Here is a 16,264-nt window from a genome sequence, read left to right as displayed (position 1 = left end):
AACCTTTTTATTACCGCGGACCGGTCAAGACTTAGAACATTTTGCTGCGGCCCTGGGTGGGGTGTGGGAGGGGGATGAACCGTCAGATAAGGCTTCTGCTTGTTGGTGTTCCCGCTAAAGCCTGAATATACCCAATTTGCGTTGTGTTGGCCTTTTTATCACAGCCTGTGGGGTTTACCCTGACTGGGAATGAGAATACAACCTGTTGAATGTGACAGGTAGCCAATCAGAAAGCGTGGTGACGTAAGAACAAAGGGGAATCCCAAACAGCTCACATATCACGCAACTGAGAGTCCGTGGAGATGATATGTGGAAATGTTTATTATGTGTAAAGGTCATTATTGTATATGTTTATTCAGTTAAAAATGTTAACTATGAAAAACATAGTCATAGTCAGTCAATCATAGTGCAGCAAATAGAGCGGCTGCTCCCGTCGTCTTTTATCAAACCTTTTCTTTTTGTTAGTCTTTTTATCTCTTAAAATGAGTCCATCCTGATATTGCTTCTGCATCGTCATCCGTGTTTGGTTATTCTAAACTTCCTGTATGCTATATTCCGAGTTTTGTGGATTTTCTTCTGGAATCGCGATGTTCTTGACTGGAATCAGTTCGTGTTGCTCCTGCCTTGTGGCTGAACATGAACCGATCGAACCTGTTGTACTTTTATCAGCTCTGTGGTAACAGAGGTTTGGAGAATCGGCTGACAATCCTTAAATCTTGCCATCTAAACCAGATTTAAGACTCACAAGCTCTACTCCTCTCCTCTCAACCACTGCCCAAACGCTCTCTGACGCTAGTCGCTATGGTAACGTTTACATATCCCTTCAAAATAAGATACAGATGCGCCACAAAGATGAACATTTTACTTTCGTGAAAATTTTAACTCACGATAAAGACTAACGGGAGCCCTGAGCTTGTTTATCTGCAACGAGACGGTCCCATCTGGGAGTGATGGAGACAATGACACCCGAAGTGTTGCTTATATCCACAGCCTGCTCGGTCTCTATTGCCTCATTAGCAGCCGGTCGCCGCATGTTACGCAGCGCGGCTTGTAATGTGGGACTCACCTATCGGTCCGGGATAAATCCATCCTCCTGTCTCTTCTTTGAGCCTTTTCCCCTTTGCAAAGAAAATTTCCAAAGACATCTGATCCATTTCTTACTCATTTTTAAGCTTGTGGGCTCAATGTTGGCGCGCAAGTAACCGAGAGAATCCGGTTAAAGGATTTTCAAAATAAAAGATCCTCCAGACTCAAATAATACATAAAACATAAATATTTAATTATTTCTTGCGCGGCCCGGTACCAATTGGTCCACGGACCTGTACCGGTCCACGGACCGGGGGGTTGGGGATTATTGGTCTAGACTACAACCATAGACATAATATAAGGATAGACGCCTCATGGACCGCTCTCGCCTATTGTCGCTGACGAGATTTAGGGCGGCCATCTTGGAGCGGTACACCCCTCCACTCAGCGTTATGTGTTTAGCAGGCACAATGATGTATCAGCGCATTTAATCGATCATAACACGCTTTTTTGTTACTGGAAACCATATTCAAACATCTATCAAAGCAACATTTATAAACAATTGTATTTTTTAAGTATGTTTTTAATACATAGTTCATCATATTTAAATATGCTTAGTGGCTATAACAATAGAATAGGAATGGAATATTCTGATATCGATCTATGAAGAGCATATTACAAAGTACACAGCCGTTCATAATTTATTTAATAAATTATGTAGTAATATCAATACATATTTTATATAACTATACAAACACTAATAAATAAAAATTAATAATGGCACAAATAAATAATGATTAATACTGAATTTTATATACACTGCTCAAAAAAATAAAGGGAACACTGAAATAACATATCCTAGATCTGAATGAATGAAATATTCTCATTGAATACTTTGTTCTGTACAAAGTTGAATGTGCTGACAACAAAATCACACAAAAATAATCAATGGAAATCAAATTTATTAACCAATGGAGGCCTGGATTTGGAGCCACACACAAAATTAAAGTGAAATGTTCCCTTTATTTTTTTGAGCAGTATATTATATATATATATATATATATATATATATATATATATATATATATATATATATATATATATATATATATATATATATATATATATATATATGTGGCAACCTGGGGGGTGGATTTTCTTAGTATGAACCCAAATATAAAATATTAAAGGTTACGATGACCAACAACGCCACCTGGAATAAATCCAGGAAAATATGATGTAGTAAGGACACAGGTAAGTTCTACTGGAAATGAGGAGACAAGATTCAGAAAGTTCTACAAAATTTATTAAACTTCAAAATATCTTTTAAATTCCCAATAATCTGAAATTGAATAGTTAAAACAGTGAATGCATTTGACAAGATAATAAAATGTCTAAATTTCAAAGGAAACTGAGGCTTACCGATGGGGGAAGTAGTGAGGGAAGGGGCAACATCCAGTGCAGAAAAAGGGGACCACCCTGGACACTACAAAAACACGGCAAACAAAGAAAGAAAAAGGTGCTCCAACAAAACACACAAGACAAGACACCGCCACCAGGGGTCACCACCGCCACCACAGAAGCCTCAGTCCCTAAAAGACAGACAAGAAAATGAAACAATACAAGTAAAACAGAGATACAAAAACCCTACAATGTTGCACTTTATCCCCAAGGAAAGTGCAGATTAGCATTTTAAAACAATTTATAAGTAGGCAAAACAGCAGCGAGTGTCACTCCAGGTGCAATGCTGATGAGTCAGAAGGCTAAAAAGAATAGAGCAAATTATTAATACAACTGCTAACAAAAACATAACTTGCAGCAGCCGCTTACCTGTGACCTGATAAATGACTGCACTGCCAAATAATCAGATCCCCAATTCCGCCTAGATGCAGTGCAACTGTAAGAAAACGCTATGTGAAGGTTTTCGTTTACATGGATAGACGCTACTTGCTGACAGTAAGGTAAGGGCTTAGCGTGGCTAAGTAGCGTCTATCCATGTAAACGATAGAAACCTTCACATACAATCGATGTGAAGGGACTACAATCGATTGTAGCAGCATAAATGGTGCGCTGCCACTTTAAGGCCAATTTCAGCAGCTGCATATAAGCAAGCCTTCACCTGTCATGAGGCTGCTTGCGTCGTGACGTCAACCAAATCTGCTTCCTTTGTTTGCACTGTTCTGGGTAAGCGTGGCTGTTTTATCGTTTGTCGGCTTTTATAATGGTTATTAATACTAATTGGTTTATTTTCTTAGCCTCCTTTGCTGCACCTCCAATATTTGGATCGATCTGTCCGTTCATTCATTTGCTGACAGTAAGGTAAGGGCTTAGCGTGGCTAAGTAGCGTCTATCCATGTAAACGAAACCTTCACATAGCGTTTTCTTACAGTTGCACTGCATCTAGGCGGAATTGGGGATCTGATTATTTGGCAGTGCAGTCATTTATCAGGTCACAGGTAAGCGGCTGCTGCAAGTTATGTTTTTGTTAGCAGTTGTATTAATAATTTGCTCTATTCTTTTTAGCCTTCTGACTCATCAGCATTGCACCTGGAGTGACACTCGCTGCTGTTTTGCCTACTTATAAATTGTTTTAAAATGCTAATCTGCACTTTCCTTGGGGATAAAGTGCAACATTGTAGGGTTTTTGTATCTCTGTTTTACTTGTATTGTTTCATTTTCTTGTCTGTCTTTTAGGGACTGAGGCTTCTGTGGTGGCGGTGGTGACCCCTGGTGGCGGTGTCTTGTCTTGTGTGTTTTGTTGGAGCACCTTTTTCTTTCTTTGTTTGCCGTGTTTTTGTAGTGTCCAGGGTGGTCCCCTTTTTCTGCACTGGATGTTGCCCCTTCCCTCACTACTTCCCCCATCGGTAAGCCTCAGTTTCCTTTGAAATTTAGACATTTTATTATCTTGTCAAATGCATTCACTGTTTTAACTATTCAATTTCAGATTATTGGGAATTTAAAAGATATTTTGAAGTTTAATAAATTTTGTAGAACTTTCTGAATCTTGTCTCCTCATTTCCAGTAGAACTTACCTGTGTCCTTACTACATCATATTTTCCTGGATTTATTCCAGGTGGCGTTGTTGGTCATCGTAACCTTTAATATTTTATATTTGGGTTCATACTAAGAAAATCCACCCCCCAGGTTGCCACATATATATATATATATATATAAATTTTTTTTTTCCAGCCGACGAGTCCAAAATCCGATGTGAGATTCATCCGTGCTGCAGTGAATCCGTCTCTCTTTATAGACTTCTCCCTCTTCTTCCTCACATCGTGTCTTTATGAAACTTTCAAAACAAAAACGGAAGATTTAGGATGTATCTTACTTTTGACAGAGTGAAAGAATATAAATAATAGTCTTTACCACCTGTGTAAACTTTGCCGGTGAATGTTATAACACATAATATAAGTTTTATAATATGTGTTATATTGTTTCATTTCTAATATAGGCCCTTGTGTCAGATAATCTAACTCAATGTTAGAGAATAATTAATTTTTTTAGATTTACGGAATCTCAGTTAGCCTTCATAGCGGGGCTGAACCCGTATTACACCAAGCACTGTAGCTAATATTAGCTGGTATCTCGCCGGTGGACATAAATACAGTAAAGTAATATTCTAATCACAATATATACACAATAATATGTCCATCTTACTTGTGAAATGTTGTCTGTGGAGCCCTCACATCAATAATCCATCGATCCGAACAACAATATCCCTCAGTGCTGAGGCATCTTCTGCTGTTTTGATTGAGCAAAGTAGGAGGGTATACCGCTCCAAGATGGCCGCCGTATTTCCTGCGCCGGAGCGGTCAATGAGGCGTCTATGCTTATATTATGTCTATGACTACAACTCTATGTGGCTGCTTGGTTCCATGTCCTCCCCTGCTAGTTGGATTTCTTTCAAAATAAATACCACCAGTGGCAAAAAAAGAGTGAAGTTCATGTTATGTTAGGACAGGAGATGAGATGTTTCCATCCCTGAAATTATGATGCATAGAATCACATATCTAAGTCTAAACTATGTTACAGAGTAAACACAATAAAAACCTGCTTTATCTGTGGCATTGTTCATTAAAATGGCACATTACTGATGTATTAAAATTAAATACGATCGGTACACTTGATATTAGTTATTAAGTATTATTCACCAAGTACTTTTACTTTTAATACTTAAGTATTTTTAAAAGCCAGTACTTTTTTTACTTTTACTGAAGTAAAATGTTAATGTGGTACTTTTACTTTTACTTGAGTACATTTTTGTCTGTGTATTTGTACTTTTATTTAAGTAAATTTTTTGAGTACTTTCTCCACCACTGATGACCAGTAGGGAGACTTTTTGATACAATTATTGTTTCCCATTGATTGTAAAATTTAAGAGAAAACACCCCCACAAGGTAAGTAGGTCACTGTAGTGAGTAAATTCTCAAAGCTTTTCTATGACATATCATGCCCTCTGTCTTGTGCCATGGGCACCCCTGCAGGAATGAGGTAATTGATTGCACTCCTTGATGGGCGATAATACCTTGTTATAGCCATATGCACAGAGAGACCCCCTAGTATTCTATGCTCTCCTTGCCTCTATGCCCTTGATAAAGTCTGCTCTGTATTATCTTCACTGGGAGCAAGCTGAGGCGGCAGGGGCCTTATCTCCAATGACCTCATGGACCAGGCATTAATCACCATCTGCAAAGAAAGAAATTAGCCTCAGAACAATCTCCGCACCATCTCCAAATGATTAACTCTCAACCCACTCTCTTCTGACATTGCTGCACAATGCCATGTCATTTTGGGAAAAATACTCTAAATGCTTGAAAAGGAGAAAGCATGGTGAGACATAAATGACATTGTAATTAGCTACATTTCCAGTTAAGAAGATGTTGCTAAATTCCCTCTCTGGCTGATTGTTGCTGCATTCTGGAAAAAGAGACAGTTTGTTTTACATAATGAAACCGATTTAGCAAATAATTTAAAGCAATGTTAAGAGCGTTGTTAATGAAATTACTCTCCCCACATTCTACAGATGGGTGCATACTCACCCATCTGTAGGATAGGATATCCAGCTGTTCAAGAGCTCATTTGACTTCCTCTCATACCTTCTCTACCCCCTCAGTCTCACTCCACCCATCCATCTCCCCTGGCCAAGCCTCTCAGCTGGAGCTTGTCTTGGGCACGGCTTGGCTCACGACTACATGCAGATGCCCATGATGGATGCTCAAAGAGTTGACCCCCTGACCAATGAGCCAACGGGCAAACAGCACAATGTCTAAAGCTCTCTGCCAGGAGTGATATTGATTTTGCTTTCCATGCACTTTGGAAACCAACTCCAAAACTCCCCCTATCTGTCTTAGATTGGAAGAAATTCAATAGACTTTTGATGTGCACTTTGCATTGTTGCTAAGGAGACAGCCCTGCGGAGCCTGAAGTTTTGGGGGAGAAGCTGAACAATACAGATAGAACAGTGCAAACTCCCACACACTTGTGCTGCTCAGGGAAAACATGGTACATGCAAGGTGGAACTAGCTGCTGCTGCTGAAAAGGTAGGGAACAAACCAACTGACCTCCTGAATTCCTTATGGGTCTTGTTCAAGGCCTAGTGCCTGCATTATATTATATTTGCAAGAAGAAAAAATATTAGAAAACCATTTATCAACCTTCCAGCAGAAGTGTGTATTTGTTTAAACTGAACATCTAATTTGCTAGCATGAATCAAATAGACATTCCATCACAAAGCAAGTCTATGTAGCTTTGATTCTTTTTAAATAAGATTGGTTCTAATACTGTTTATGCTTATTATTAATAGTTTGGATGAAAATAGCACCCAAAAATAAACCAAAGTTCTCTTCCTGAAATGTTAGCTTATTTCTTCAATTTTTGCCTGGAAGTATTCAGGCGAAAATTTCTTTAAACTTCTCTAAAAGCAATGTATTCTTAGATGTGAATTTCTGACTCTGAAGAAATCAATAAAGCATTTCTGTCTATATTTTGCATTTAGGAAACTTGAAGGATTTTTTTGTGAATCTAACAATTTTAAAAAAGGAAAGGTTATGTCTTTTTAAGATTCTAATTGACTTCAGGCTTCATCTGTTCCTAGAAGATTTTGCAGGGACTTAATGTAATCTTTTAATTATTTAATTTCCCTTTGGGATTAATAAAGTATTTTTTAATTTGCATTGAATTTAACAAGCTTTTCAATCAGGACACTGGAAGAGGTATTAGCACAAAAAAACAACTTTTGAGATGACTGTTTTTGAGAACCTTGCAGAGCCACAATATTTAGACAAACTGTAAAAGGTTGTAAATATCATAACAATTTTCCATCAACTTCAGGAAAGTTTTAGATTTAAGCTCAAACAATACCTGATGGAGCATCAAACATAAGAACACTTTACCGCTTTGTTTGTCATTTTCTTTTGTATTTGTCATGTTCGGGTTTAGTTTTCTGACCCACATGCAGAATAAGACACCATAACTGGCTGAAGTCATGCTGTAAGCCAGTGTCTTTGCGATCTGGATGTTTTCCTTTACAGACTATTAGTTTAAAGGTACAGCTTACTCTACTGCTTGATAATTAGCATCAATTGGAGTGTATTTGTGTCTGAATTGAAATGATTTTTTGCAAAGTGCCTTGAGACAGCACTTTGCTGTCTCAAGGCACATATATAAAAGGCACATATATAAAACATATTTATATATGTTTATAAATAAACATATATGCAAAACTTTCTGATTGAATTTTCATTCCCAGGTCTTTTTCCATATGTTCTTTTTCCCAGAGTTAGAACAGATCTGGGTTAGAGAGCATTTAATTGGAATAATGTCTTATAACTACTGCAGCCTAATAACCCACAGGTGTGCAGGCTGCAGCAGACTCCACCACAGATCCTCTGAAGAGACAGATGACTTACTCTCACAGTTCACTGGATAGCTCCCACAAAAAACACTTAACTGGATTCTTCACCAGCTGTTTCACCCTTCATCACTCTCTATCAGCACAGCTATCCATGCAGAGAGAAAACCAAGAAGGACAACCGTCACCCCCTGCTCTGTCAACCTCATGGATCCACCTACCTCCTCCTTCTCAAGTTTCTTTCATTGCTGTTACTGGTCAAAACTCTTTCTTCATATTTCCTGCAATATCCAGCTTTATTTTCATTGAAGCTGGGAACTGAATGCATTCATTTTGACTACTTTTGTAATGGTTCACTAGAGGGACCCAGAAATTCAGCCACGACACAGGAGTGAGCAGAATACTCAAATATTTATTAAAAAGCAGCTTAAGCCGGACACACTGGATCGTCAGCTGCAGCACTGCGAAGGGGCGGAGAAGAGAGATCGGTGACTGGAGAGATAGCAATGAAGGGATCTTGTTAGTGTGTATGAAGGGAACACTAACCTGGCTAGGCGGTCCGGTACAGCGGAGATCAGCTGAGGGACGGGGGGACAGCAGATGCTGCGCTGACGCTGGGCGCAGGAGGAAGCGCCTGAAGAGGGGAAGCGCTGATACTGGGCAGCGCACAACAGGGTGAACCAGCAGCAGAGCCAAATCCAGATCCGAATACGTAGTCAGACGAGCTGAGGTCATGCACAGAGGGACTGAGAGCAGAATCCGTGGGAGAGGGCGAGAGCAGAGTTTACGAGACAGGCGTGGGTCGAGATCCGAAGGGCAAATAGCAATAGTCCGACAAGGGCGAGGCAAAAAGGGGTAGATCCGTGGAACAAAGCGTGGTAGAAACGATGAGGGCGAGACAGGAGTGCTGGAAAACTACTAGCTGGAAGCGTTCGATAATCTGGCGGCTTGGTAGTGACTGAGAAGGGCTTAAGAAGGGAAACAATCAGGGAGCAACACAGGTGCGGGGAATAACGGGAATGAGGGGTGTGACATGGATGAGGCCAAACAACACAGAACACCATGTGAACATTACAGTACCCCCCCCTCAAGGTCCGGCCCCTGAAGGACCACCAGGCTGGTCAGGGTGATCACGATGGAATGTCCTGATAAGGGCCTTGTCCACAATGTGGCGGGACGGAACCCATGAGCGCTCCTCCGGCCCATAACCCTCCCAGTCCACCAGGTAATGGGTGGCACGGCCCCACCTTCTGGACCGGAGTAGCCGTCTCACAGTGTAGACGGGACCCCCAGCGAAGAACCGGGCGGGAGGAGGGGGCTTGGAGGAGGGCATAAATCTGGAGGTAGCAACAGGCTTGATGCGGGAGACATGGAAGGTGGGATGGACCCTCAGGGAAGGAGGCAGCTGGAGGCGGACGGCCACAGGATTCACCACCTTGGAGATGGGAAACGGTCCAACGAAACGTGGGGCCAACTTCTTGTTTTCTACCCGAAGGGGAAGGTCCCTGGTTGACAGCCACACCCTCTGACCCACAAGGTAAGCGGGGGCAGGGATCCTGTGTCGGTTGGCTGACCTGGAATACATGGCAGATGTAGTTAAGAGAGCCCTGCGGGCCTTTCTCCATACCTTGAGGCACCTCCTGGCTGAGGCATGGGCAGAGGGAACCATGGCAGACCGCTCCTGCAAGGAAAAAATAGGTGGCTGAAAACCATAAACAGCATGGAAGGGAGACAACCCAGTGGCACTGGAGGGAAGTGAATTGATGGCATGCTCCACCCAAGGCAGATTCTGTGCCCACTTGGCTGGATCCTGTTCGCAGAGCATACGAAGCTTGATCTCCACTTCTTGATTGAGACGCTCGGTTTGACCATCAGTCTGTGGGTGGAAACCTGAGGAAAGGCTCACCTGGATCCCTAGCTGCCTACAAAACTCCCTCCAAAAACGAGAGACGAATTGAGGACCACGGTCAGAGACAATGTCCATGGGAAGTCCATGAAGTCTGAACACCTCCCTAGTAAGGATCTCACCCAACTCCTTGGAGGTAGGCAACTTCACTAGGGGAACCAGGTGAATCATTTTGGAGAAGCGGTCGACTATTGTGAGTATGGTTGTGTACCTGTTGGAGGTGGGTAGCCCAGTAATGAAGTCCATTGCAATATGCGACCAAGGCCGGTGGGGGACAGGTAGAGGGTGAAGAAGACCTGCTGGGGGTCGACGAGAGGGCTTGGCCTGGGAACAGACCCGGCAGGCAGAGACAAACTCCTTGACATCCTTGGCCATGTTCCTCCACCAGAAGCGTGACTGGACCACCTTCAGGGTTCTGACTACACCAGGGTGACAAAACAATTTGGATACATGGCAAAGCTTGAGTACCTCAGGGATGAGATGGTCGGGAACGAACAGACGGTGGGAAGGACAGCCTGGGGGGGCCCGTTGCTGTTGGTTAGCCTCCCTGACCCTGTTCTCAACCTCTAGACGGGTTACTGCCAGCCGAACAGACTTTGGAAGAATAAATTCTTCTGAAGAAGTCACTGGTTCATTCAGGGGTTCATGAATCCTGGACAGCGCATCAGGCTTCACATTCTTGGAGCCAGGCCTGTAGGACAAAGTGAACACAAAGCGAGAGAAAAAGAGAGCCCACCTGGCTTGCCTGGTGTTAAGTCTCTTAGCTGACTTGAGATACTGGAGGTTCTTGTGGTCAGTCCACACAAGGAAGGGTTCCTTCGCTCCTTCTAGCCAATGCCTCCATTCCTCCAAAGCTAGTTTAACAGCCAGCAACTCCCGATCCCCCACGTCGTAGTTGCGCTCAGCAGAGGAGAGACTTCTAGAAAAGAAGGCGCATGGATGAATCTTACCATCCTCATACCTCTGGCTAAGGATGGCGCCAACACCAGACTCCGAGGCGTCGACCTCCACAATGAACTGTCTACTCAGGTCGGGAGAATGGAGAATAGGTGCAGAAGAGAACAGGTGTTTGAGTCTTTGAAAAGCCTTGTCTGCATTAAGGTTCCACTGAAAATGAGACTTGGGAGAGGTTAGAGCATGAAGGGACGAGGCAATAGAACTGTAATTGCGAATGAACCTTCGATAGAAATTGGCAAAACCCAGGAACCTCTGGAGCTGCTTACGGTTCTGAGGAGTAGGCCAACTTAACACAGCAGAAACCTTGCGGTCCTCCATAGACAGCCGGTTGGGAGAGACTAGGAAGCCTAAGAATGAAGTCTCAGACACATGAAACTCACACTTCTCAGGCTTAACAAACAGTTTATTCTGTAGTAAACGGAGAAGCACAGAACGAACATGGTTGATGTGAGAGGGAAGGTCTTTAGAAAAAACCAGGATGTCGTCTAGATAGACAAAAACATAAAGTCCAACCATATCCCTAAGAACATCATTCACGAGGGCCTGGAAGACTGCTGGTGCATTAGTTAACCCGAATGGCATCACTAAATATTCATAGTGCCCAGTAGGGGTATTAAAGGCAGTCTTCCATTCGTCCCCCTCCCGAATACGCACCAGATGGTATGCATTCCTTAGATCCAATTTAGTAAAGATGGTAGAGCCCTGGATGCGTTCGAATGCAGTGTTTGTGAGTGGGAGGGGGTAACGGTTCTTGATGGTGATGTCATTGAGTCCTCTGTAGTCGATGCAGGGGCGAAGTGAACCATCCTTCTTTCCCACAAAGAAGAATCCAGCGCCAGCAGGAGAGGAGGAAGGACGAATGATACCTGCTTGGAGGGCCTCCTTGATGTAGTCACGCATGACTCGGTCTTCAGGGACAGAAAGTGGATAGAGACGACCCTTGGGCAGGCAGGTGCCAGGTAGCAGGTCGATGGCACAGTCATAGGGGCGGTGTGGTGGCAGGGAAGTAGCATGATGCTTACTGAAAACCTCCTTGAGGTCATGATAGTCCTTAGGGATCCCTGAGAGGTCAGGGTCCAGAACTGGGGGACCCTGGGGAACTGACCCAGGATGATTGGCAGCTTGAAGACAGGTGGAAAGGCAGTGAGAGCTCCAGCCGAGAACCACACCATGGACCCAGTCAATATGTGGGTTGTGAAGTCTCAACCAGGTAGCGCCAAGAATTACAGGGATGTTAGGTGAGTTGATGATCAGGAAAGAGATGGATTCCTGATGATTCCCTCCCACGATCAGTTGGACGGGCTCTGTCTCCAGCTTGACCTGGTGTAAAACATGACCATCAATAGCCTGGACCTCAGTCTTACGAGTACTGTCTCTCAGTGTTGTGTTCAAGACCACCTAACCCAAGACCAAGACAAGACCAAGACTTTTGGGGTCCGAGACCAAGTCAAGACCAAGACCGAGGGAAGTCGAGACCAAGTCAAGACCAAGACCAGCGGCCCACGCTACATGATACTATAAAATGTAAAATATGATCGAAATTGCTTCTCAAAATAATCTGAAAGATCCATATTAAGTATTTAATTTTAGATATTAAATACTTAATACATTTTACCAATATTAAATATTCCATTTATTTGCTAAAAAGTGTGATGGTCTCGTGCCATCCCTAAAAACATAACGCCCTGGGCATTTGCCCATATTGCTCATGTCAGAAACCACCACTGTCTGCACCATTAAACATAGCAATTGAGGCAATGCCCTGATGGTAAATAACGCTCAACCATGAACACTGACCAAGGAGCAACAAGGAAGAAGTAACCAAACAGAAGGCGCTCATCGTGACTGTTTTCACTCTCTCTCCCAGTACATGAAGCCAGGTAGTCTGACACCATGGCAGACATTACAGCTGCCACTTTGAACAAAAACAATCAAAGAGCAATGTGCATGCTCTGCGTGCTCTTCGTTCTTGTGTTTTAGTTATTTGTTAATTTAAATATTGACGTACATAATAAAATTAAATAATGATGCAGTGTACACAGAGCATTACAAGAACAAAGAACGGGTGTTCTGTCAGATCAGCATACGTTGTCAGATAGTCGTACGCTTAGCTCAGATATGCATACGCTGTCATTACCATATGATTTTATTTAATCAGCAACATAGAATCATGACGTAGATCATCATACACTTGGTTATTAACAGTTGTATGGCATCCAGCTGCAGCCAGACCTGCTTTAAACACACTTTGAAACCACGACAACGCATGTATATCCATCTAGTTATCACATTATGTCATATTATAAACAATTTAATGACTTATTTTCGTCATAACTTGTTGTGTATACTGACAACTACACTGACGGTCAGACTTAATGCGCATGCGCTGGCATGGTACTCACTGCATGTATGCTATTCTGACAGCGTATGGCTATCTGATAGAACACCGGCTACATCTGTCAGACACGTCATTACCATAAGATTTCATTTAATCAACAACATAGAATCATGACGTAGATTGTCATACACTTTGTTATTAACAGTTGTATGACATCCTGACTTAGCGGTTAAGTGAGTTTTACATGGGCGTGTGTTGTAGCTGACTCCAGCTGCAGCCAGACCTTGCTTTAAATACACTTTGAAACCATGACAACACATGTATATCTATATAGTTATCATTGAAAACAATTTAATGACTTATGTTCATCATAACTTGCTGCGTATGGTGAACTGACAACTCCTCTGATGGTCGGATTTCTTAATGCTTAATGCATGTTATGCTATCCTGACAGCGTATGGCTATCTGATAGAACAACAGCTCTCAGTGAGTGACACTCCAGTCCTATCTAATAAATAAAGAGCCGTGGAGAAGAATCGACTGTTTCTGAATGTCACCTCACTATATTGCAGACTTTTGGACATAGCGTTGTCCCATATATGCGACAAGTCAGTCAACACCTCCGCACAATAATTCAGCGCAGTGAGTGATAACATTTTTCATCACAAATGCTTATGTGTCTCTGTACAGCTAGCTTTGATAACATCACGTTAACGGAGCTTACCTTCTTTGAGCTACTTTTCTAAGTGACGAAAAAAGTTAGACGTTGTCTCCACCATCTGTGAAAGTGAAGCGCTGCTGAGTTAGCTGTGGCCATCAGATGTCTTACTATTTATGCAGCGATATTCCATTACTGACGATTAGACAAACATTTTCTGCCGCTGAGAGGAAACCACTGCGCATGTCCTGGAGCGCCGCGCGCGAGTGAAAGGTGGGGAGGGGAGGGGGAGGGAGAGTAAAAGGTGGGGAGGGTGGGGGGACTAACAGAAACACGTAGTTGCTTGGATTTTAATCGGTGCGTTTTGCATCCACTGAAAACAAAGATGTTAACAAATAAACTAGATAGTGTGCTGTACGTTTAGTGATATTTTCACAGTTGCGGTCTTGACTGGTCTTGAAATAAAATGCCGAGTCCTCAGCGCCCGAGACCGAGACAAGACCGAGACCAAATGCGGTCGAGTCCGAGACGAGACCGAGACCATCAAAAAATGGTCTTAAGACCGGTCTTAAGACCAAGACCAACTTCGAGTACCACAACACTGCTGTCTCTTAATTTCAACTGAAGTGAGCGGGCTAGCTCAGCATCCATAAATTCAGTGTCAGCTCCAGAATCCACAAAAGCCGCTAGGGAGTGGGAGCGACCATGCATAGAAATCTGAGCCTTAATGGTAATTAATGAAGATTTGGTTGTAGAGTACTGGTTAAGAAGAGCACTACAGACCGAAGGAACTAACCTCTTGGAGGGACATTGGCGGAGTTGATGGTCCTCACTGCCACAGTAGAAACACAGGCCCTTCTTGAGCCTCCGCTCCCTCTCCTCGGGTGTCAGCTTGGAGCGGCCAATCTGCATAGGCTCAGGTTGGTCCTGGAGGGGAGAGGAAGGTGGTTTGGGCAGAGGTGACCTAGTGAGCCTGGAGGACGCCCCCAGGGATGGATACAGACGATCGGAAGCCCTCTCCAGCCTTCTTTCATGCATCTGCTGGTCAATCCGGGATGCCATGGTTTCTAGGTCTGCCAAATCCTTAGGGGGGTCACGAGTAGAGAGTTCATCTTTAATGCTTTCACTCAGACCTTGATAAAAGGCATCACACAAGGCTTCATCATTCCAATCACTATCAGCAGAGAGGGTATGAAAGTCAATGATATATTCATTAATGCGTCTCTTGCCCTGTTTTATTCTCCAGAGCCCTCGAGCCGCCTCTCTCTCAGGGAGGCAGGGATCAAAAATGCGTATAAGTTCTTTGGAGAAATCAGTAAAACTGTAACACCAGAGCGAGTCTTTCTGCCATTCAGCAGTACCCCAAATCTTAGCCTTGCCAGATAGCAAAGAAATCATGTAAGCGACTTTAGCTCGCTCGGTGGGAAAAGAGCTGGGCTGAAGCTCAAAATGGATCTCACACTGGGTAATAAAGGGGCGACATTGGGTAGGCTCACCACAAAAAACCTCAGGAGGGGACAATCGGGGCTCCTGGGGTAGAGGTAATCGCACCAGCTGGGGAGGAGATTGCCGTGGGGCAGCCGAAGCACTGGGAGGCGCTGTGGGGCCTGTCAACTTGGAGAGCATAGACATCATTTCCTGCATATTAGCCTCCAATTTAGTAATGGATTTCTCTACAGCAGTGCGCCATTCCTGTGCGTGCGATGGGTCCATAGTGGCCAGATTATACTGTAATGGTTCACTAGAGGGACCCAGAAATTCAGCCACGACACAGGAGTGAGCAGAATACTCAAATATTTATTAAAAAGCAGCTTAAGCCGGACACACTGGATCGTCAGCTGCAGCACTGCGAAGGGGCGGAGAAGAGAGATCGGTGACTGGAGAGATAGCAATGAAGGGATCTTGTTAGTGTGTATGAAGGGAACACTAACCTGGCTAGGCGGTCCGGTACAGCGGAGATCAGCTGAGGGACGGGGGGACAGCAGATGCTGCGCTGACGCTGGGCGCAGGAGGAAGCGCCTGAAGAGGGGAAGCGCTGATACTGGGCAGCGCACAACAGGGTGAACCAGCAGCAGAGCCAAATCCAGATCCGAATACGTAGTCAGACGAGCTGAGGTCATGCACAGAGGGACTGAGAGCAGAATCCGTGGGAGAGGGCGAGAGCAGAGTTTACGAGACAGGCGTGGGTCGAGATCCGAAGGGCAAATAGCAATAGTCCGACAAGGGCGAGGCAAAAAGGGGTAGATCCGTGGAACAAAGGGTGGTAGAAACGATGAGGGCGAGACAGGAGTGCTGGAAAACTACTAGCTGGAAGCGTTCGATAATCTGGCGACTTGGTAGTGACTGAGAAGGGCTTAAGAAGGGAAACAATCAGGGAGCAACACAGGTGCGGGGAATAACGGGAATGAGGGGTGTGACATGGATGAGGCCAAACAACACAGAACACCATGTGAACATTACAACTTTATTCCATAGACTTTAACGTGTAAATACAAAGGTTTTGTATGGCGCCTTTGTACAAAATAT

The 16,264-nt window shown here is 43.7% G+C and overlaps 1 protein-coding gene and 2 long non-coding RNA genes across 3 annotated transcripts; 1 reads left to right on the top strand and 2 right to left on the bottom strand.

Annotated features, from left to right (window-relative positions):
• Positions 1–2,310: 2,310 nt before the first annotated feature.
• Positions 2,311–2,944, bottom strand: LOC148152884 (uncharacterized). Its single transcript, XR_015761850.1, has 2 exons — positions 2,857–2,944; positions 2,311–2,789 (listed from the first exon to the last, which is right to left on the bottom strand). It is a non-coding gene; the product is annotated as an uncharacterized LOC148152884 (long non-coding RNA).
• A 185-nt stretch (positions 2,945–3,129) lies between these two features.
• LOC106912751 (uncharacterized) lies at positions 3,130–4,028 on the top strand. Its single transcript, XR_015761844.1, has 4 exons — positions 3,130–3,210; positions 3,282–3,345; positions 3,416–3,482; positions 3,550–4,028. It is a non-coding gene; the product is annotated as an uncharacterized LOC106912751 (long non-coding RNA).
• Positions 4,029–8,966: 4,938 nt separating this feature from the next.
• On the bottom strand, positions 8,967–9,956 carry LOC148152883 (uncharacterized). Its single transcript, XM_088002256.1, has 3 exons — positions 9,824–9,956; positions 9,698–9,780; positions 8,967–9,581 (listed from the first exon to the last, which is right to left on the bottom strand). The coding sequence occupies exons 1-3, from the start codon at positions 9,954–9,956 to the stop codon at positions 8,967–8,969; spliced, it is 831 nt and encodes a 276-aa protein (XP_087858382.1).
• Positions 9,957–16,264: the final 6,308 nt, after the last annotated feature.

This window comes from Poecilia mexicana, unplaced genomic scaffold, assembly GCF_051168715.1.
Source record: "Poecilia mexicana isolate PSO_F unplaced genomic scaffold, ASM5116871v1 scaffold_21, whole genome shotgun sequence".
Classification (NCBI taxonomy): Eukaryota; Metazoa; Chordata; class Actinopteri; order Cyprinodontiformes; family Poeciliidae; genus Poecilia; species Poecilia mexicana.
This window is presented reverse-complemented; position numbering and strand designations above follow the sequence as displayed.